The 22608-nt window shown below is 42.9% G+C and overlaps 2 protein-coding genes across 3 annotated transcripts; one reads left to right on the top strand and one right to left on the bottom strand.

Moving 5' to 3' along the window:
* Positions 1-4382: 4382 nt before the first annotated feature.
* On the bottom strand, positions 4383-6204 carry LOC143880874 (O-fucosyltransferase 35-like). The gene is made up of 2 exons (XM_077383849.1): positions 5732-6204; positions 4383-5275 (listed from the first exon to the last, which is right to left on the bottom strand). The coding sequence occupies exons 1-2, from the start codon at positions 6193-6195 to the stop codon at positions 5071-5073; spliced, it is 669 nt and encodes a 222-aa protein (XP_077239964.1). The 5' UTR covers positions 6196-6204; the 3' UTR covers positions 4383-5070.
* Positions 6205-18544: 12340 nt separating this feature from the next.
* On the top strand, positions 18545-21301 carry LOC143880873 (12-oxophytodienoate reductase 7-like). 2 transcript variants are annotated; one of them, XM_077383848.1, is made up of 3 exons: positions 18545-18792; positions 20136-20321; positions 20493-21301. In XM_077383848.1, exons 2-3 carry the CDS (start codon positions 20210-20212, stop codon positions 21152-21154), a joined length of 774 nt encoding a protein of 257 aa, XP_077239963.1. In that variant the 5' UTR covers positions 18545-18792; positions 20136-20209; the 3' UTR covers positions 21155-21301. The 2 variants fall into 2 exon arrangements, with proteins under 2 accessions (XP_077239963.1, XP_077239962.1); XM_077383847.1 differs by lacking the exon at positions 18545-18792 and having other exon boundaries at positions 19942-20321.
* Positions 21302-22608: the final 1307 nt, after the last annotated feature.

The following is a 22608-nucleotide window of genomic DNA, read 5'->3' as shown; positions in this document are numbered from 1 at the left end:
TTGGCAGTGCGGCTCTCCGATGAGGACTGGGAGTTCAATCTGTCCCTCCACTTTGACGACCTCTCCTAAAAAACCGAACATATCTGAGTTCGTCGGCCTTAAGCGGTCGTCACCTATCATCATTCTCTCGAAAGCAAGATAGTACAAAATATCGGCCGAACTCCCGTTGTCGACCAGGATTTTCTTCAACTCCCAGTTTGCGACGAGCAAGGTTAAGACCAGGGCATCGTCGAGTGGCAGTATCAGATTGTCGAGGTCCGCATCTGAAAAGGAGATCTCATTGTCCGTCTTCATCTTCTTGCTGCATGTGTGCACGGCGTTGACTCGGCGTGCGTATGCTTTTCGAGCAGCAGATGATGTGCCCCCAGCGGCGGGTCCGCCCATAATCGTGCCGATGACTCCCCTTGGCTGGGATCGGTGTGCCTCTGGTTGTGGACTGGATGGCGGAGGAGATTGACCCCGGGCAGGGGGTGGCTGTGACCGCCGAGGGCTCCGGCCTTGGGGACTTTTCTCCTTGCGCTCTCTTCTGTGGCCGTCACTTCGGACATACCTTTTCAAGTAGCCCCGGCCAATCAACAGCTCGATTTCTTCCTTGAGCTGCCTGCATTCGTCCGTGTCGTGACCGTGGTCCCTGTGGAACCGACAGTACTTTGATTGGTCTCTCTTATTTCCCTTGGAGATCATTCTGGTTGGCCATATTACGAATTCTTCTCCCTCGATTGCGGCCAGTATGCTTCTCCTGGAGGTGTTGAGAGGGGTGAAGTTCTCCTCCCTCCTCTGGGGGGACTTTTCTCTTCTGACGGCCCTGTCATCCCTACGCTGTTTAGTAGGGTTCTTGTCTTCAGAGGTTCTCCTCCGATTTGAGTCCAGGGCAGCCAGTGTCTCTTCCACTGATATTCCTCTGCCCCGGCCATTAGATCTGCTAGTGAGTGCGGATTCCGACGGGCCACTGCTCGGCGGAAATCATTAGATCTAGCACCTGCGAGAAGTGCGTTTGTAGCGGCTAAGGGATCTAGATTTGGCACTTGTAGTGCCTCCCTGTTGAAGTGGCTGACGAAGGCTTTCAGAGGTTCATTATCCTCCTGCCGCAAGGCCATCAAGGATGCTGCTGTTTTCCTTGGCCTACGGCTGCTCATGAAGTGGCGGACCAGATCTTCCCCTAAGTCATCGAAGTTGCTGATGGAGTTCGGTTTGATCCTTGAGTACCAGTCCCTTGCCGCACCAGTCAGGGTCGTCGGGAATGCTCTGCAGAGGAAGCCGTCTGACGCACCGTGGAGGAGCATCATTGTCCTGAACGTCTCCAAGTGGTCCACAGGGTCAGTGGTCCCATCGTATTGCGGGACAGTTGGCATTTTGAATCCTCTGGGTGCTGGGGCACCCATGACGTCGTCGGTGAACGACGTTCTGCTTGAGAACACCCTAGAAATGGGTCGGCTCTGATCCTTTGCCAGCTCCTATATCCGGTGGTCCATCTCTTCCATCCTCCGTAGCATCGGATCAGCTCTACGGTCTGGTCGGTCCAGTGACCTGTTTCTCTCCACGGACTGGCTCGCCGCGGAGCCGGACTGGCTTTCCGGACTCCTACGATGAGGTCGGAGTTTTTCCCGTGGCGCGCGGTCTTCCTGGGCTCGATGCTTTCGTGCAGAGCGGGACCGTGATCTTCGGCGATGGTGAGGTTCTGTATGGGCGTGCCTGGCTCTGGAGTGCTGGACTTGTCTCGTGGAGTGGTGAGTTCGGTCCTCACCGTGGCGCGCTGGCTCTCCCCTGTGGATATTTGGCCTTTCCTGGACAGGTCGCGGAGCTTCTGGAGGAGGTTGGGGAGGCGCATGGAGTAGCTGCTGGTACTGACCGACGAGAGCCGTCATTTGTTGAAAAAAGAGCTTGAACTTGATCCGGAGTGGGCGTAAGATTGAGGTGTTCCGAGCGAGCAGACCTCTGCTCGGCTGTAGCAGAAGCGGCCACCACCTGTGAGGCGATTCGCTCACTCCGGGTTCTGTGAGGTAGAACGGCGCGGGTAGCCTGTGCAGTTGGTACTCGAGCATTCCTCCGTCCTGCCATTTTCGTAAGGGGATTTGAACAGCTTTTAGTTCGTGGTCCCACGGATGGCGCCAATCTGTTAGGCCTAAAATCGGTTAACAGATATGACAGTGACGTAAGAGCCGAGCTGGAGGGCCCGAGGAGCCGAAGTGAAGGAAGTGAGTCCTGCGGAACTGTGCTCTGCACGGAAGCAAACGAGGTCAGAATGACCAACCCGGAGTGTTACTCCGGACAGGCCCTTCGACACTCAAGTCAGTATGAGCAGGAGTGCAGACCGAGTTTAAGAGTGGTGGGTGAGAAGTTATTACCCCTTTTATGACCTTTGGAAGCCCTTTTATAGAGGAAAAACTGGGGTAGTTGGGGAGTTATTACTCCAGGACAGGTGTCGGCCAGCTATAGGTTCGAGCTTACCTACTCTGCTGTAATTACCAAACTATGAGTTAAATAGTTGTCTAAACAGTTAGATCTTATAGTGGTTAATAGTTTAGATGGCCTAATACTTGTTCCGTTCCGAGAGTTTAAATTGTGAGATTGAAATAGTTATGCAGTCAAAACCAATATAAAAAGTGAGAATGACTGTATTTATTGGATTTTAAACACTCGGAACCACTAATTATACCTAGGAACCACTAATTATACCTTTTCACATGTTTTACACCTGTCTGACAGAATGGTGGAAAGGTCGACCTGTAATTGGTCTTCCTACCTGTTTTGTCAAATGGTGAAAAGGTCGACCTATCAAGGCAAATTCTCACCTGTTTGTACATATGCTATAAAGGTCGACCTATTATGACAAATTCGCACCCGTACAATACTATTTGCATTGTATTTCATTAGATCACCCTGTGGAAATGATTGTTTTAGGCACAACCTATTTGCATTGTGGCTTATCTAATGGACGGTTTGGATCATCCTATGGTGTGGTATGGGTGGTGCCTACGTTGTTCAAAGATGGTGGGCCCAACAGAAACCGTTGGTGGAATGGTGGGCCCATCTTTGCACAACGTAGGCCCCACCCATACCACACCATAGGATGATCCAAACCGTCCATCAGATGGGCCATAAACGTAAATATGTTGCGTCCCAAAATATCATTTCGATAGGCTGATCCTAGCCGTTCGATCTAAATAGAAACTACATCTTATGCAACCTCTATAGATTGTAGGGTTGTGATCATCCTATGGAAATGATATTTGGGGCACAACCTATTTACATTGGGGCCCATCAAATGAATGGTTTGGATCATCCTATGGAGTTGGTCGTACAGTAACATTAAGGCCCGTCCACAATATAGGATGATCCAAGCCGTCCATGTTTTGGAGGGTCATACAGTAACATTAAGGCCCAATCGTTGGCCCCACCTATATTTTTCAAATTGAAGTGTACCGTCCACAACATAGGATGATCCAAGCTGTCCATGGTTTGGATCATCCTATGGTGTGGTTCGTACAGTAACATTAACCCAATTTAGGCTCTACCCATATTTTTAAAATGAAGTGTACCGTCCAGACCATAGGATGATCCGAGCCGTCCATTTGATGGGCCATAATATTAATGGCTTGTGCTTGTGCCCCAAAAATCATTTGCATAGGATGATCACAACCCTCCAATGTATAGAGGTTTCCATAATAAGCAATTTCTCTTTATATCTGAGGGCTAGGATCATCATATGGAAATGGTTTTTTGGGACACAACCTATTTACGATGTGGCCTATCAATTGGACTGCTTGGATCATCCTATGGTCTGGACGGTACATCGTCATAGTGGGTTGGATTTGGGCACCAACTCACAAAGGAGGAGAATTTTGGGGGCCCCTCAATTGTTCTTGTTGTGGAGAGAGAGAGAGAGGGGTCAAAATGTTAGGTGAAATGTATTGGGATCCGTTGCTTACTTTCTTGGAGGGAAAACCAACACAAGGGCCTCCTAAAACACTCATTAGGATGCGTTTCACCCATTTTTGAGAAATTAGCCAACTTAACCCTTTTATGAGATTTTCAGATAAAAATCACATTTTTTTGAGAATTTTCCCTAAATAATATGACAAGCTTATTTCTGTGGGAGGGAGGGATTAAAACAATTTAGAACCTCAAAACAGTTGAAATATTTCGATAAAGTATGAAATGGACGGTCTATAAGAGACCTATTATGAATTGTAGATCCCAAAAAGCTCAAAACCTTTTACAGTTTTTGATACACTGAGCATAGATGGTCTGTAAGAGACTTCAAAGGAATTGAGAATCCCAAACCAGGGTAGATTTCTATCTGTTGGATTTGGCAATTCTTCAAATAGCTTAGAAAGAGTTCGATTAAACGAATATCATAGCTAAATTAAGACAGTAGTCATTCCTATACATAATTATGATGTTGGAAGCAGTTCCTGATTATTTAGACCGAATTCCTGAGGGCAATTTTTTTTATGGTACCTCTAGGACAGAAGCATCAGAAACAAGCGGATGAGTAAAAATGGTAAATACTAAGAATAGACTGCAGTCAGTTGAGGGAAGAACTTTGAACTCCTATTTTCATTTCAATTCATACCAACGGCGTCAAAGGACATAGCTCTGTTCAAGATCATCGCTTGCCTTAGCAGCCTTTTATTTGATTGTGCAGAAATATGAATACATTATCCACAAAACCCTTCTAAAGAATCAAACAGAACCTCGATAACACTTTCCACGAATGAATTTAGTAATGAAGGATGCCTCTTATCAGAGTTCCATGTGGCTAAAAATCTGTAGAACGACCGTGTTTTCTGTTTCCTCTGTTCCCCCTAGTAATTTAAGCAATTTAAGCTTTAGCTCATTCTCATCTTATGGCTTTCACGAAGACTTGAAATGGTAGATTTGCCCGACAACGGAACTTCCATTGGGATGGAAACATGAGCCACTGTTTTGCAGGGTTGGGAGTATAAGCTCGCCGTTTCTTCTTGACATAGTAATAGTGGGGCTGCTCTGAGAACTCCTCTTTGGATCAATTATGCCCAGTCCTGGACACACATTTAAATGAAAAAGCAAGAGCCTGGAATTTAGTCTTCATCTCCTGTTCTGTTGTCTCTCGTACATACAGCCAGGCAAAGGATTTGCATAAAAGCTCTCCTCCAGCTTCGGAAATTCTCCTGGCTCTCTCAAATATGGAGCTCCAATTCGATCTCTGTGCACCTTTTTAACTTTGGAACTGAATTTCTTCCAAGAGATCTTCCCTTCATCGAATTGATCAACAAGTTTTGCAAAAATCATCCTGTACAAAGAGCAAAGAATCAATCAGCATATAATAAAAGAGGGAGAAAAAACACTGTAGAAATAGAAATTTACGGCAGAGAGTTGTCAAAAATAAGGTGGTGAACTAGTGACAGGCATGTGTGATGCATGTGATAGAAATGGTATAAATAAGGTTGTAATTTTGAAATTAAGTAGCTGGAAAGACCCAAGAAAAGCAAAACCGTTGATTTTTTGTAGTCCTTTATCTTACACATGGGATGTCCGTTTTGGTTGGGACCAAGATAATGTGGGTTGCCTCATGATGTTCTACAAGATCAACGATCTTGATCATGCATACATGCCCCGATGCTCCCTCCTTGTAGGACCCAAAAATTTCCTTTTAGCTTTGATTGTAGAAGTGACCTTCAGCATAGTTCCCTTATCTAAGTGAGAGTTCATATTTTTCAATAAAAACAGAGGTTGGTCAAAATGTTACCGGTCTGGGTTGATGGTTTTCTTGAAGCCTTCAAAGCGCCTATGACCCTGCACTGCCTTCGCCATATTCCCATCATAGGTATAGAGGAAAACATCACTCTGAAGAGCAACAACATAGTCCAATCCAGCAAGCATGTTTTGGTGATTTCTGAAAGGGTCTAGCTCCTCTTCTGTGGAAAGAGTTGAATGAGAGTAAATGTTGGGGAATTCATCCCTAAGAAATTGCATGCTGTCCTTCCCAAAGGCTTCACCAGCCACCAAGTAAATTCTGGTGCTTGAAGGGAACCCCAATCCCTTGAGCAGAAGAGAAGTCTCTCTAGGGGTCAGGGGGCAACCTCCCAGCTTCCGTCTCTCAGATCCGTCTATCTCTTTCTCTTTCCAATGGCTTACTTCGTAGCGCATTTGCCGAAGCTCCTCACTTTCTTCTGATGTCAAATTATGATCACAGCCTGTAAAGGCAAGCATGTCCTTTTCGTATCTGGAAAGTGTAGACACCCCATTTTGTTTTGTTTTAATCAACAAATAAATTAGTGTGTTAAATCCATGTGAGAACCCCCTCTATCATTGATTTATATGTTTTAGGTCATTAATATCTTGATCTGACTTTACGGATCATCAATCGGGACAAAATAAGCTAGGGTCACTTCATAGCCCGGACCCTGATTCCATTCCGAGACCCGATTTCCGTAAATCGTTAGATCAATGGCAGATCATGACCTGGGTCTAACCATCCAAAACCACCTAACCTCTCCTCTCATCCTAACCATTCAAACCTCACCTAACCTCACCTAACCTCTCCTCCCATCATAACCATCCAAACCTCACCTAACCTCACCTAACCTCACCTAACATCACCTAACCTCACCTTACCTTACCTAACCTCACCTAACCTCACCTAACCTCCTATCCCATTCTCCTATAAATACCCTCTCATCTCACCAAAGAAAAAAAGAAGAAAAAGAACCCCTCTCTTAGAAAATTCATCCCTCTCCCTCATCTCTTCAAGGGTTCGGCCATCCTTGCCGGATCGGGTGATTTTATACGTTGGGTGATATATATCAAAAGCAGTCATTATCAAGCAAGGAATCATCTTCAAGGAATTACCATCAAAGAAAAATCAAACACAAAGTGGGTTTCCAAAGAGGTAGGCATTTATTTCAATTCTATTTAGGGTCTGTTTTCATGCATATCTTTTACTTTAAAAGAAAAACCATGTTAGGAAGCATGTAGGGTCTGTTTTCCCCCTGGTTAGCCTCTGGTTAGACCCTGGTTGCACCCAGGTTCGCTGCTGGTTGCACCCAGGTTCGATGCTGATTGCACCCTGGTTCCCTACTGATTCGCACCCTGGTTCCCTGCTGGTTGCACCCTGGTTCCCTACTGGTTCGCACCCTGGTTCCCTACTGGTTCGCACCCTGCTTCCCTGCTGGTTGCACCCTGGTTCCCTACTGGTTCGCACCCTGGTTCGATATTGGTTCGCACCCTGGTTCCCTGCTGGTTCGCACTCTGGTTAGACCCTGGTTGCACCCAGGTTCGCTGCTGGTTGCACCCAGGTTCCCTGCTGGTTGCACCCTGGTTCCCCTGCTGGTTCGCACCCTGGTTCCCTGCTGGTTCGCACCCTGGTTCCCTGCTGGTTCGCACCCTGGTGCACCCTGGTCCGCACCCTGGTTTGTACCCTGCTTCCTCCTAGTTAGACCATGGCTAGTCTCGGGTTTGCTCCTAACTTAGACCCGACTCACTTGACCCTAACCATTAACCCAATCCAACCAAGTCATATCCCAACACAATCCGAGTCGCATGTCTGAATCCATTTGGCCGAATCTCATAAGCCCGCCCACTTTGAATTCCGAAAATTCAAACCCTTGATGATTCCAATATGCTCAATTCTTTGATGCAAATTCCCAATTCCAAAATCTCATTGCTATATCAATGTTTTTGAATCTCAAGTCCAATGCTCAAATACAAACCCGATTCTTGATCCAAATACCAAACCTGTTTTCCAAAATCCAAGCAACCTCCCCAGTGGAACTACGTGTGGCTTGATCCCCATCACGGGGTACGTAGGCAATTTGGCACTCCCAAGTTCAGTCGCACCTTTCTCTATCTTTCTCATCCCCTCACACTATTCATCATCTCGATTCATCTCGTGTCTCTCGGAACCATTGGATTATGGTTTCCGTCGTAAGAACCCTTAGAGCCCAATTTAGGAACAATGGTGTCGTGTCGTGTTGTGTCCTAAGTTTTAGGGAGTCCTAGAGTTAGGAGTCCAGCCTCATCACGGACGCTTGCTATGTATAGCAACCGTGCCATAGGTCTAGTTACACTAGTCACCCAATCTTCCCCTAGGACAAGCCTAGTAAACTAGGATGTAGGCTAACCTGCATTAGTCTAAGGGACAACTTGCATTTAGATAGGATCATATAGCATCTTCGATGAAATCCTAAGATAATAAAATCCTCAACTTGAATTAAATAACTTCTCTTAAAACTGTTGAAACAGTCAATCCCGTCTAGATCGGTGTCCTAGTTGAGTTAGGCATATGTAGCTTAGCTTAAATGCACCGAACTACGTCGACTCTGATCCCAGTAAGGCTTGGGTACGTAGGCAGCTTGGATGTCTGATGGCATACCACCCGCGAGTCGGCACCACAAACAAATTGTGGTGTTTTGTATATTAATTTTCTTGTAAATGCTTAATCAAATCACTTAGGATTTTCCATGAAATTAGAATTCTAGGAGAACTTTCACTTAGAATGAATCCAGACAAATTAATAAATCAAGATACACATCTAGGATTCACATTAAAATTAGATCATAGGATGCATGTCACTTAGTTCGCACATTAACATAGAGTTGAATGAGCCATTTAAAATAAATTTAAAAGAATTAGCTTTTGGAATCGAAGACCGATTATCGGGCAGGAATGGTGCATGTGGCGGATAACTCCCCATACCTTCCATTCTCGTAACCAGGTAGCGAGTCTAGATTTCTGGTTAATTACGGGTCCTAGATCCCACATCTAGGTGGCGACTCTGTCAGTCTCTTTCGTGTGGAATTCGGATTGCCTTAGTGATCCCAAGTTCACAGGAAAGATTAATTCAAATCAATAATAAAATGCACACGCCAATCGCGTGGATACGAGAGACCAAGAGAGAGAGAGCGGCGGCTCGCGCCCCACACCCCTCTCGCGGGATCAGGGTACCACAGTCTGGCGACTCTGCTGGGGACCACCTAACTTCATTACAATTCCAAAGGATAACTCATTTGAATCTATTTTAACTGGCTCATGAAAACTCTATCTCTTTTATGCTTGTGCTTGTTAGATTAGTTTGTCTTATTTTATTTTCTCATCACATTTTACTCGAACTTAATTTAATAAAACCTGAAGGCATCATAGATTGCGCGAACTTATTGCACACACTTACATCACTTGCATCTAAACCCTGCATCTCACATGCACACACATCCTATTTTAGGAACCCGGAGTGTTATCTAGCATGGTTGACTGGGATTTCATCACCTGGTGCCTCTGTGCTAGAGAAGCATTCCACCCTTAGCCTAGTACCTTTATGGTACGTAAACGGATCTCTTGTTCACGTACTGATACGCCGGACACTGGTACAGTATATCGAACAGGGATTCGCGCTAAGGGAACTCTTGGCCTTACCCCTAGATTAACCCACACATGCATGTAGTATACGAACACATGTGCATCATGTGTGTGAGCCTAGTTTAGGATATCCTACCCATTGGTGTCTAGATTAGGCCGTGGTCCATCTTCCAATGGTCACGATCGGTCCTTAGATACACGAACAAAGTCATGAGTCGAGATTCTCTCTCCACTCCGATAGATTAGGATTAGGGTTGATGCCTTCAGGTAACACTGATAAAATGTGAAAAAAAAAAAAAAAATTTCCCTTTGGGTTAGGATATAAATCCCATAATTTTCAAAGATCTCATAGGATTAGTCATTCATGATCTATCCGTTGAAAGCAATCTTATGCTATCTCATCTAATCTTTTGATCGTGCGTCTTTCGTTCTTCTGTCATACGATTCGATCGTATCTTCATGCCATCCCCTAACTGGCAGATGCAGAATCTCACAATCTTTCGATTATGCGTTCTCATGATCTGATCATGCCTGGTCCAGATAATCCAATCTTGCTTGTACCCCTGGTCTGTTCCTCCTCTAGGGGCTACCTTTTTCAAGATTATTTTGCTAAGTCCTTCAGAGTTCACTCTCAGAATCATTGAGCTAGGGGCATTTCCCTATGCGAATCAGTCATCATTGTCCAAAATTGAAAGTATCAGCCATGATGATGTTCAGAACGAACCAGCCTTCGCCGAGCCTTCAACGCCAAACAGTTGCAGCAGTCAAAGTTTTAGTCACTTACTATTTTATGTTGAGTCAGTCATCATGGTCAGTATAATTGTTGAGTCCGGTCTTACAGTTAAAGGTCAATGCCTAGTCCAGGCAAGTTATCTTCTGTTTCTCTTTCTTATTTAGAGTTGTGAATCGTGAGCATGTTCAGGATAGGTCGTCTGATGTAATAGCTTTTCTTTAAATAAAATTTCAGTCAGTTCCAAAAAGTTCACTTGTGTCTGTTCTTAAGTGTGCTTCTGATCTTAAAATAAGACTCCCTCCTCAAATGAGGACAAAATTGACGAAACTCCACTTGAGTCACAGCAATTACTTGAACGAGAGGAGGAGCGCCAATCCCAACCTTTCAAAGATGAAATTGAAATGATAAACACTGGCACTGAAACTTTGATTCAGTGAATGCCGATTGAAAATACATTACCCTCTAAAGAGTGTGAAGAATTGATAAAATTATTTCAAGAATAAGAAGATTGTTTAGAAAAGCTACAACCGATACCAGGGGCAAGACATAGATGGAAAGCTCAAAGAAAATGAAGAAAGTGAGAAGATATATGCTATACAAGGGGCATAGAGTGGAAACAACTTTCATATTTCCAATCAATGACCTTGGTTCTCAAATTCATAAAGCCAACAAATTCAAGATGAAAAGTTCAAGAGCAAACAATGAAAAGTGATCATCAGATATCGAGAGTACGAATCCATAGATGGAGGATGTCAAAGAACAAGTTTCGCTCTATGAAAGTCAAAAGCACGTATTAGAATCTTGAAAGAAGAAGATCCATTATCTCTTACCTGGAAATGCCGTCAAACTCCGCGAAAAAAAAAAAAACAAAAAAGAAAAAAAAATAATCAGTACCAGAGGGACTCTAGTAACCTAGATCGATTCCCAATCTGAACATCGAAAGGCCTCCTTTGGCCGATTAAATCCCAAAATCAAAACCCAATGTCAAAAGAATACCGATTTGCAAACCCTTCGAGCCTAAATCAAATTTTCTTGAAAACCCATCAAACTTGGGGCATTCCCCCGAACTACGCGAGACCTGATCCCTACACTGGGGTACGTAGGCAGCTCGGTTAAACTGAGTTCGGTCAATTCAAAAAAGAAAAGCAATTCAATCAATCCAAAAAAAAAAAAAGAAATTCAATCCTTTCAGAAAAAAAAAGGGGACAAGTTCCTAAAGAAGAGAAGTCAATTATTCCAGAAAGAAGAAAAAAAAAGAAAAATCAATAAACCTTCGAACAATTTATCTTCAAACTAGGGGCATTCGCCCTGAACTACACACGACCTGATTCCTACCTTGGGATATGTAGGCAACCTGTTCACAGGTTCGGTCGAAATCTTTGTTGAACCTTAAGCCATTCTTTGAAAAGCCCTATCCTACCTATAAAGTCCTTCCGATGTTCAGAACTAATGATCTAGGTCCCGAAAAAAAAAAAATGATGATGAATAAAAAAAAATGGAGTTTGAAGATCTGCTAGACTGAAAACCTGAAAGGGCGGTTTAGGCAAAATTTAAGATCATTCCCTGCTAAGTTGAAAACGCGAAAGGGCGGCTTAGGCAAAAGCTAAGGGGATAGCCTGCTGAATCGAAAACCTAGAAGGGCGGTTCAGGCAAAAGCTAAGGGGATAGCCTGCTGAATCGAAAACCTAGAAGGGCGGTTCAGGCAAAAGTTAAGGCTACCACGGTCCGCCAAGTTAAAAACCCTGAAGAGGTGACTTGGTCATGGTAAGAGAATCATTGTAAGAAGGCTACAGCCGGTATCAGGACTGAAGATCAACTGAAGTTCAAGCAAATTCAAGTGACATCCTCAAAACTGGGGGGCATTGGAGCTAAGCAATCCTAGGAGTTGTAATTAAATCATTGAGGCATTACTGTTTTAAGGAAAAAGTCCAGTGTTTACCAATTGAAAAAAATATTCCTTGAAAGGATAGACTTACCAAATAAAACGTTAACTAAGTCAGAAGCATTACTGTGTCTGTCAGTATAGTTAATCAATCGTTGTTATTCTATGTTCATTCCTTCAGAGCTCCTCAATCCTTTGAGTAGTGTCTTTTATCTAAGTTTTCTCTTTAAAAAGAGTCAATCGTCGTCCTTGTGTCCAAAATGATGCAACTGTCTCGGTGAAGGAGGCCCGGCTTCGTCAGCTCCCTGCGATTGTACCTGAAAGAGCTTGAGAATCCAGTCAAACAGCTTCATTTCAAAGATGATCAACCCAGAAGAATTCAGAAGTAGAAACATCAGAAAGCCCAGCTTCCGTAAAAAGATCATACTCCAGGAAGACATCTTAAGCTTGGAAGAGCCTCAGATGCAATGATGGTCGAGCCAATTTCTCAGAAAGATGAACCGTTAAAATTCAGAATTTCCTTCCAGTTAGTTAAATACTATCTTGGTCAAGAAATGTTTATCTAAACACCTATCAAGAGGCAAGTCCCACTTTTCCATGATTATATCCAAGAGAGCCGTTGTTCTAGATTACCAATTTCAAGTGTCTTGTTCAAGGTTTCAGTCATCCAAATCCCCAAAGACAAGACCAGCAGTCTCTTTGAGAAAAATCTTGTTGAAGTTTCATAAAAGTGTTTCTAATCCATTCTTGTTAGTAATGGTTCTTTGGTTTGCCGTTTCATCATTCGTCACGGTTTGCCGTTTCATCATTCGTCAAAGTCCTAGTTTCCGATATCTTTGTCAAGCACGATCTGTAACATCCCCGATCTCATTTCTCAAAAAATCAAAAATTCATCAAATCCAATCCCCAATTCAAAAAATCCAATCCTACGTCAAATTCAAATTCATAAAAATCTCTAAATTCTTCGTTGTTGAAGCTATCTTGTCTTCTCCTTGAGCCCGTTTGTGAACGGTGCCTCATTTCTCGAATCCATTTGTGAATGGTCTCGTCTTCTCCTTGAACCCGTTTGTGAACAGGTTTCTCATTCTCTGAGTCCATTTGTGAATGGTCTCATGTCCTCTTTGAGCCCGTTTGTGAACGGTGCCTCTTTTCTCGAGGCCATTTGTGAATGGTCTCATCTTCTCCTTGAGCCCGTTTGCGGACGGTACCTCATTTTCCAAAAATAAAAAAATTTATCAAATCCAAATCCTTAATTAAAAAATAAAAATAAAAATCCATTCCTACGTCAAATTCAAGTTCATAAAAAAATCCCTAAAATTCTTCGAGCCCGTTTGTGAACGGTGCCTCATTTCTCGAGTCCATTTGTGAATGGTCTCGTCTTCTCTTCGAACCCGTTTGTGAACAGGTGTCTCATTCTCTGAGTCCATTTGTGAATGGTCTCATCTTCTCCTTGAGCCCGTTTGTGAACGGTGCCTCATTTTCTGAGTCCATTTGTGAATGGTCTCGTGTCCTCTTTGAGCCCGTTTGTGAACGGTGCCTCATTTCTCGAGTCCATTTGTGAATGGTCTTGTCTTCTCCTTGAGCCCGTTTGTGAACGGTGCCTCATTTCTCGAATCCATTTGTGAATGGTCTTGTCTTCTCCTTGAGCCCGTTTGTGAACGGTGCCTCATTTCTCGAATCCATTTGTGAATGGTCTCGTCTTCTCCTTGAGCCCGTTTGTGAACGGTGCCTCATTTCTCGAGTCCATTTGTGAATGGTCTCGTCTTCTCCTTGAGCCTGTTTGTGAATGGTGCCTCATTTCTCGAGTCCATTTGTGAATGGTCTTGTCTTATCCTTGAGCCCGTTTGTGAATGGTGCCTCTTTTCTCGAATCCATTTGTGAATGGTATCGTCCTCCTTGAGCCCGTTTGTGAACGGTGCCTCATTTCTCGAGTCCATTTGTGAATAGTCTTGTCTTCTCCTTGAGCCCGTTTGTGAACGGTGCCTCTTTTCTCGAATCCATTTGTGAATGGTATCTTCCTCCTTGAGCCCGTTTGTGAACGGTGCCTCATTTCTCGAGTCCATTTGTGAATGGTCTTGTCTTCTCCTTGAGCCCGTTTGTGAACGGTGCCTCTTTTCTCGAGTCCATTTGTGAATGGTTTTCTATCCTCCTTGAGGCCGTTTGTGAACGGTGCCTCATTATCCAAGTCCATTTGGGAATGCTTCTTATCCTCGTTGAACCCGCTTGTGAGCGGCGTCTCATCTCCTTCTAAAAACTGTTTGAGAGCGATCTTTGTCCTTTCCCTTCAGAATCCATTCGAAAATGATATCTCATTCTCTAATTGCCCGTTTGTGAACGGCGCCGCATCGAGTTTTTATTATTATTCAAGTTCTAGGGTTTCATCTAAGGTTTTGCATTATGTTAAGGTGCGTTGTATCTAGAGAGTCCTTTGTCGATTAAAACTACGCAAAATGGTTCTGTCATTTTTAACTTTGGTATTCAATGACTACGTCATCTCTACCAAAGAGGGGCATCTGTAGACACCCCATTTTGTTTTGTTTTAATCAACAAATAAATTAGTGTGTTAAATCCATGTGAGAACCCCCTCTATCATTGATTTATATGTTTTAGGTCATTAATATCTTGATCTGACTTTACGGATCATCAATCGGGACAAAATAAGCTAGGGTCACTTCATAGCCCGGACCCTGATTCCATTCCGAGACCCGATTTCCGTAAATCGTTAGATCAATGGCAGATCATGACCTGGGTCTAACCATCCAAAACCACCTAACCTCTCCTCTCATCCTAACCATTCAAACCTCACCTAACCTCACCTAACCTCTCCTCCCATCATAACCATCCAAACCTCACCTAACCTCACCTAACCTCACCTAACATCACCTAACCTCACCTTACCTTACCTAACCTCACCTAACCTCACCTAACCTCCTATCCCATTCTCCTATAAATACCCTCTCATCTCACCAAAGAAAAAAAGAAGAAAAAGAACCCCTCTCTTAGAAAATTCATCCCTCTCCCTCATCTCTTCAAGGGTTCGGCCATCCTTGCCGGATCGGGTGATTTTATACGTTGGGTGATATATATCAAAAGCAGTCATTATCAAGCAAGGAATCATCTTCAAGGAATTACCATCAAAGAAAAATCAAACACAAAGTGGGTTTCCAAAGAGGTAGGCATTTATTTCAATTCTATTTAGGGTCTGTTTTCATGCATATCTTTTACTTTAAAAGAAAAACCATGTTAGGAAGCATGTAGGGTCTGTTTTCCCCCTGGTTAGCCTCTGGTTAGACCCTGGTTGCACCCAGGTTCGCTGCTGGTTGCACCCAGGTTCGATGCTGATTGCACCCTGGTTCCCTACTGATTCGCACCCTGGTTCCCTGCTGGTTGCACCCTGGTTCCCTACTGGTTCGCACCCTGGTTCCCTACTGGTTCGCACCCTGCTTCCCTGCTGGTTGCACCCTGGTTCCCTACTGGTTCGCACCCTGGTTCGATATTGGTTCGCACCCTGGTTCCCTGCTGGTTCGCACTCTGGTTAGACCCTGGTTGCACCCAGGTTCGCTGCTGGTTGCACCCAGGTTCCCTGCTGGTTGCACCCTGGTTCCCCTGCTGGTTCGCACCCTGGTTCCCTGCTGGTTCGCACCCTGGTTCCCTGCTGGTTCGCACCCTGGTGCACCCTGGTCCGCACCCTGGTTTGTACCCTGCTTCCTCCTAGTTAGACCATGGCTAGTCTCGGGTTTGCTCCTAACTTAGACCCGACTCACTTGACCCTAACCATTAACCCAATCCAACCAAGTCATATCCCAACACAATCCGAGTCGCATGTCTGAATCCATTTGGCCGAATCTCATAAGCCCGCCCACTTTGAATTCCGAAAATTCAAACCCTTGATGATTCCAATATGCTCAATTCTTTGATGCAAATTCCCAATTCCAAAATCTCATTGCTATATCAATGTTTTTGAATCTCAAGTCCAATGCTCAAATACAAACCCGATTCTTGATCCAAATACCAAACCTGTTTTCCAAAATCCAAGCAACCTCCCCAGTGGAACTACGTGTGGCTTGATCCCCATCACGGGGTACGTAGGCAATTTGGCACTCCCAAGTTCAGTCGCACCTTTCTCTATCTTTCTCATCCCCTCACACTATTCATCATCTCGATTCATCTCGTGTCTCTCGGAACCATTGGATTATGGTTTCCGTCGTAAGAACCCTTAGAGCCCAATTTAGGAACAATGGTGTCGTGTCGTGTTGTGTCCTAAGTTTTAGGGAGTCCTAGAGTTAGGAGTCCAGCCTCATCACGGACGCTTGCTATGTATAGCAACCGTGCCATAGGTCTAGTTACACTAGTCACCCAATCTTCCCCTAGGACAAGCCTAGTAAACTAGGATGTAGGCTAACCTGCATTAGTCTAAGGGACAACTTGCATTTAGATAGGATCATATAGCATCTTCGATGAAATCCTAAGATAATAAAATCCTCAACTTGAATTAAATAACTTCTCTTAAAACTGTTGAAACAGTCAATCCCGTCTAGATCGGTGTCCTAGTTGAGTTAGGCATATGTAGCTTAGCTTAAATGCACCGAACTACGTCGACTCTGATCCCAGTAAGGCTTGGGTACGTAGGCAGCTTGGATGTCTGATGGCATACCACCCGCGAGTCGGCACCACAAACAAATTGTGGTGTTTTGTATATTAATTTTCTTGTAAATGCTTAATCAAATCACTTAGGATTTTCCATGAAATTAGAATTCTAGGAGAACTTTCACTTAGAATGAATCCAGACAAATTAATAAATCAAGATACACATCTAGGATTCACATTAAAATTAGATCATAGGATGCATGTCACTTAGTTCGCACATTAACATAGAGTTGAATGAGCCATTTAAAATAAATTTAAAAGAATTAGCTTTTGGAATCGAAGACCGATTATCGGGCAGGAATGGTGCATGTGGCGGATAACTCCCCATACCTTCCATTCTCGTAACCAGGTAGCGAGTCTAGATTTCTGGTTAATTACGGGTCCTAGATCCCACATCTAGGTGGCGACTCTGTCAGTCTCTTTCGTGTGGAATTCGGATTGCCTTAGTGATCCCAAGTTCACAGGAAAGATTAATTCAAATCAATAATAAAATGCACACGCCAATCGCGTGGATACGAGAGACCAAGAGAGAGAGAGCGGCGGCTCGCGCCCCACACCCCTCTCGCGGGATCAGGGTACCACAGAAAGAGGAAAGGTAAGGGGAAACACATGAGAATAAAACACACACTAAAAAGAGCTTGTGTTGCATGAAGAGTTCAAAACTATTGGAATGCTCATTTACATCGATTTTGTGCAGATGCTTTAATTGATTTGCATATATATATATATATATATATATATGAGAAAACGGTTCCTACACATATGTGTAGATAAGTTATCTACACACTAGCTTAAAATACAGTGGGGGCCACATTATTTGGGTGATCCAAACCATTCATTTTTAAGGCCCTCACATAGATAGGGTGTCCACAAAAAATCAGATCCATAGGATCATCCTAACCATTCGAACTGTGGATGCAAAAAATGGACTAATTTGTGAAGGTTTAAAGACATCCATTTTACCTCCACAAATCGTAGGGTTGAGATGATCCTATGGATCTGATTTTTTGTAGACACCCTATCTATGTGACGGCCTTTAAAATGGATGGCTTGGATCACCCAAACAATGTCGGCACCCATTGTATTTTAAGCTAGTGTGTAGAGAACTCTCTCTACACATATGTGTAGGAACCGTTCTCTCTCTATATATATATATATATATATAATTGAAGTTCTTTGATGGTGCTGTCTCAAAGAGAAAGAGTTTTAAAGAACTTGAATGAGATGAGTGAAACCATCTCCTATTTATAGATGAAGGAGTGAAGGAGTTTGAATCCCAGATCTTCATGTGTGATTCAACAATTTCAAATAATTCCCACCAAAGCTTTTGAAAAGATTCCAAGATGAAAAAGTGAAGGAACTTGCACAACTCTTAAGATTTTGATTTTCCCCTTCAAATTAATGGAGGGAACTTACACAAGTCTCAAAACTTTAACTTTGCCTCCAAATACATTATTTTAATATAACATAGTTTATACTGTAAAATACATTATTAATAATATAATATACTTAGAGAAAACGGTTCCTACACACATGTGTAGATAAGTTATCTACACACTAGCTTAAAATACAGTGGAGGCCCACATTGTTTGGGTGATCCAAACGATTCATTTTTAAGGCCCTCACATAGATAGGGTGTCCACAAAAAATCAGATCTATAGGATCATCCTAACCATTCGAACCGTGGAGGCAAAAGATGGACTAATTTGTGAAGGTTGGGATGATCCTATGGATTTGATTTTTTGTAGACACCCTATGTATGTGAGGGCCTTTAAAAGTGATGGCTTGGACCACCCAAACAATATGGGCCCCCACTGTATTTTAAGCTAGTGTGTAGAGAACTCTCTACACATATGTGTAGGAACCGTTTTCTCATATACTTAATATTATATAACACATAATCCTTTCATTTGTAGAGTTTTCCATACAATGCCGTCCAATGAACAAAAAAGAAAAAAAAGATACGAGTATACATTATAAAAAAAAAACTGAAGAAGGGTTAATTCCTTCTACTATCATGAAAGAAATATTAACTTTGTATGGTGGTTCATTTGGTTGTAAAGGTTCCCGCATGTCCCAGGGATTTACACACGGGAGCAGATCGATGCCTGGAAGAAGGTAGTGGAAGCCGTTCATGCAAAGGGGAGTGTCATTTTCTGTCAGCTTTGGCATGTTGGCCGTGCCTCTAACCAAGGTATGCAAAGTATTCCCTTACAAAAATCTTGGGAGAAGATGAATGCATATTTCATTGGAAATTTTTTCCATAGAAAATAAAATTTCCAGATGTAAGCTAATTTTTCATGGATTTTGTTATTTTATAATCGAATTTTTTTCCTATTTTCAAAGAAATTTGCAAACTACCAGACCTTGGATTTTTTTTTCCATACTTTTTCCCTCTATCCAAACATTCCCTAAAATCATTATTTTTTCCATAAAATGAATTTCAGAACAGTCCTTAATGGAAAAAATAATGATTTTCTATTCAATTAAGAGGCATTATCATTTAAACATATGTTTGACAACCATGAAAACAATTCCATGGAATATTAGTGGGGCCAGTTGTGAGAGATGGGAGTGAGGGGAGCATCAATAGCAACCCAATTTGAAGTGGCGTATTATTTTTCATTGTTTGATAGGGATTTCTCGTACTGTCTCCCCTCCTTATGAGCAATCAGTTTAATCGTCTTTGATCATATGAATAGGATTGCGAGGACCCACAATTTGAATGTTCTAGATCAACATACATCTGTGCCGCATATACGACGGTCATATACTAAAGTGTTTACTGTGGATTAGCCAAAAAAGAAAGTTTCAACAATGGATTGACCAAAAAAGAAAGTTTAAACCATGGATTAACAAAAAAAGAAAGTTTAAACCATAGATTAACCAAAAGAAAGAGGGTTGCTAGGAAACCTGCTTATTGGGAATACAATACTCGTGGAGATCCACCTCCTCCCATTGAGGACAAACCGGACAAACCTCTAAAGACAATCTACTAGAAGTTGAGGAATAGCCAAAGGACCGGGAAGTTGAGTCAAAAGATGATAAATCGATAGGATAGCAGGAAGTTGAGGAATAGCCAAAGGACCTCCTGGAACATTAGAGCCGTCGAGTCTACTCATGCAGGATAGCAGAAAGTTGATCTCCATGAGCTTGAAATCTGTTTCTTTGCCTTTAGTTCAGTCCTTATTTAGTGTCTTAATTATAGGGATGGATGTTGGTTTTCATACTTAAACGTATCATCTTTCTTCTCATTTAATAAATCGGTAGGACCCAACCCCAGCTTACCTCCCAATAAAAGAAGAAGAAAAAGAGGGTTGTGAAAAAGGGGGCTCAACAAACAGATAAAAGGGAGCGCGTCTCCCCGAGCCCCACAAATGGCCAAAAACAGTTAAAATTGCCAAATCAATGTGTTCTATTCACCTTTCTTTGTTTTCTCCACTGAAACCGTTTTCGAAGTGTTTTCCAAGAAATTATGTATTAACCATGGATACAATATGCTACCTTCTAAGCTGACTCTTTTTAACATTCTCACAGTTTATCAACCTGGTGGGACTGAAGCTCCGATCTCGTCCACAGACAAGCCTATTTCTGGAAGATGGAGAATTCTGATGCCAGATGGGACCTATGGTAAGTATCCCAGGCCACGGCGTCTCGATGCCTCTGAAATCCCGGAGATAGTGCAACACTACCGCCAGGCAGCCATTAACGCCATTGAAGCAGGTACCAGACCAAGAATTATTTCAGTAAAAAAATGAATGGTTTGGATCATTAATGAACAAGTGGTCCACGTTTTGGCCACATAGACCTAACTTTAAGTCACGTATAAATGATTCGTACAAAGAGTTTCAATGTATAATCAGGACCGTTCATCCTGATCAAATGATTTTGCAGGCTTTGATGGCATTGAAATCCATGGAGCACATGGGTATCTCACTGACCAATTCCTCAAGGATGGGATCAATGACAGAACGGACGAGTATGGAGGCTCGGTGGCGAACCGGTGCAAGTTCTTGATGCAAGTGACTCGATCCGTAGCATCCGCCATTGGCCCGGACCGGGTCGGCGTCCGAATATCACCCGCAATTGATCATCTTGAGGCCATGGACTCGGACCCACTCAACCTAGGCCTTGCAGTTATTGAGAGGCTTAACAAACTCCAAGACGAGTTGGGTCAGAAACTCGCTTATCTCCACATGACTCAGCTGCGATACACGGCATATGGGCAGACGGAATCGGGCAGACACGGAAGTGAAGAGGAAGAGACTCGTTTCATGAGGGCATGGAGGGGGGCTTATAAGGGCACATTCATATGTAGTGGGGGGTTCACTAGGGAGCTGGGAATAGAAGCCATGGCTTGTGGAGATGCGGACCTAGTCTCGTATGGTCGACTCTTTATCTCAAACTCAGACCTGGTTAAACGATTTGAGGTTAACGCGCCCTTGACTCGGTATGTCAGGGCCACTTTCTATACCAAGGATCCTGTTGTAGGGTACACAGACTACCCGTTTCTCAATCAGGGACGCAGGGACAGTGACATTAGGTCACGCCTATGATTTAAATTATTGAAATAATCGTAGATGTATTGAAATTTTCTATGTATTTTGAGTTTATTATGCTTTAATGTTGAATGTTCAGCTTTGGTCAAGAAACTTAAGCGGTAAATGCTAAAAAGAAAGGGCCTGATAGGCTCCTCCTAAGTATTTCATGTGTAAGATAGGCAAATGAATGAAGTGGACTCATTGTTAGTTTAGTTTGAAAGACAAGATAGGCAGGTCGCGTGTCACGGGACGCAATTGTCACGGGACGCAATTGGTATTATGACCATGAAGTGGGCTTGTGTCATCTTCAAAAGTATGTTGGGAGAAGACGTTTGGTGTAAAGATGAAAATTGTTAGGGGAATGATTTGGTAACCAGGAGTCAAACTGATGGGAGAGAAATCTACTATTTGTTGATTTTACTAAACCAAAGGGCTGACTTACGGCACTTGTGATGTTCTGGCAAGAACAAATTTGTTCGGTTCCCTGCTTGGTCTGACTCTCGGTTTCACTAGCATTATTCAAATTGTAATGAGTTCGGGGTGAAATGCATGAGACATACACATGAAAAGTTTAACAACTTTCATTGGCGTTAAATTTGGTCCATCATTGCAACGTTAAATTTGGTCCATCATTGCAACGAATTCAACAGGCGACTCTCTCTCTCTCCCTCTCTCTCTCTCTCTCTAACCTTGTTATCTGTAAAACCATCACCACGTAGGCCATTGATGCTGGTAACAAATGGAGAATACTAATCTTTTCATTTATTGGTTAAAAAAGGAATGAAATTGGATGTGCAGGTTAACCTCCTTCAAAAGCAACTTGTACATGTGATACACAATTAACGCTGTATAGTTGGGGCTCTAATAATTAATGCTCTACAGATTTATAATCTCTTTATATCTCTTTTTTTTTTAAAATATAGATATAATCTCTTTATATCTTATTGCTTAGACTAAGAATCATTGTTCCTCTGCTGATAGTTTATAATTTTATTATTTCTAACACTTTATACAAAAATCCAATGATATAAGAGGGATTTGCTAGCGTCCATCGTTGAAGGCATTTCACGGATGGTCTGTTACATATGAGAGCAGCCACCTGGTGAATGAAGACAAAATTTGCTGAAAAGTGAGCATGTGTGGCTGTTCTCACATGCAACAGGCCATCTGCAAATTGCCTTCTACGATGGACGCTAGCAAATCCCGATATGAGATACAAGAAAATACCTTATTAGAAAACATTATTCAAATTATGCACATGTGAAGATGAATACATCAAAACTGTTCAAAGTACGTACTGTATGTAGTTAGTTACGGAAGCGTTATTCATAGGAATCTGTTGTGGCGGTTGCAGGAACCATGGACTCTAGTCTGGCCGTGAAAATGGGCACCAATTGAAGATGGAGGGAGATTGGCCTATCAGTGGCAGTAGGGTGTCATCGAGTTTTCTTTTTGCCGACCATACCAGT

The sequence above is a fragment of the Tasmannia lanceolata genome, unplaced genomic scaffold (assembly GCF_043159265.1).
Source record: "Tasmannia lanceolata isolate RefF3 unplaced genomic scaffold, GAP_Taslan_0.1 ptg000007l, whole genome shotgun sequence".
NCBI lineage: Eukaryota > Viridiplantae > Streptophyta > Magnoliopsida > Canellales > Winteraceae > Tasmannia > Tasmannia lanceolata.
This window is presented reverse-complemented; position numbering and strand designations above follow the sequence as displayed.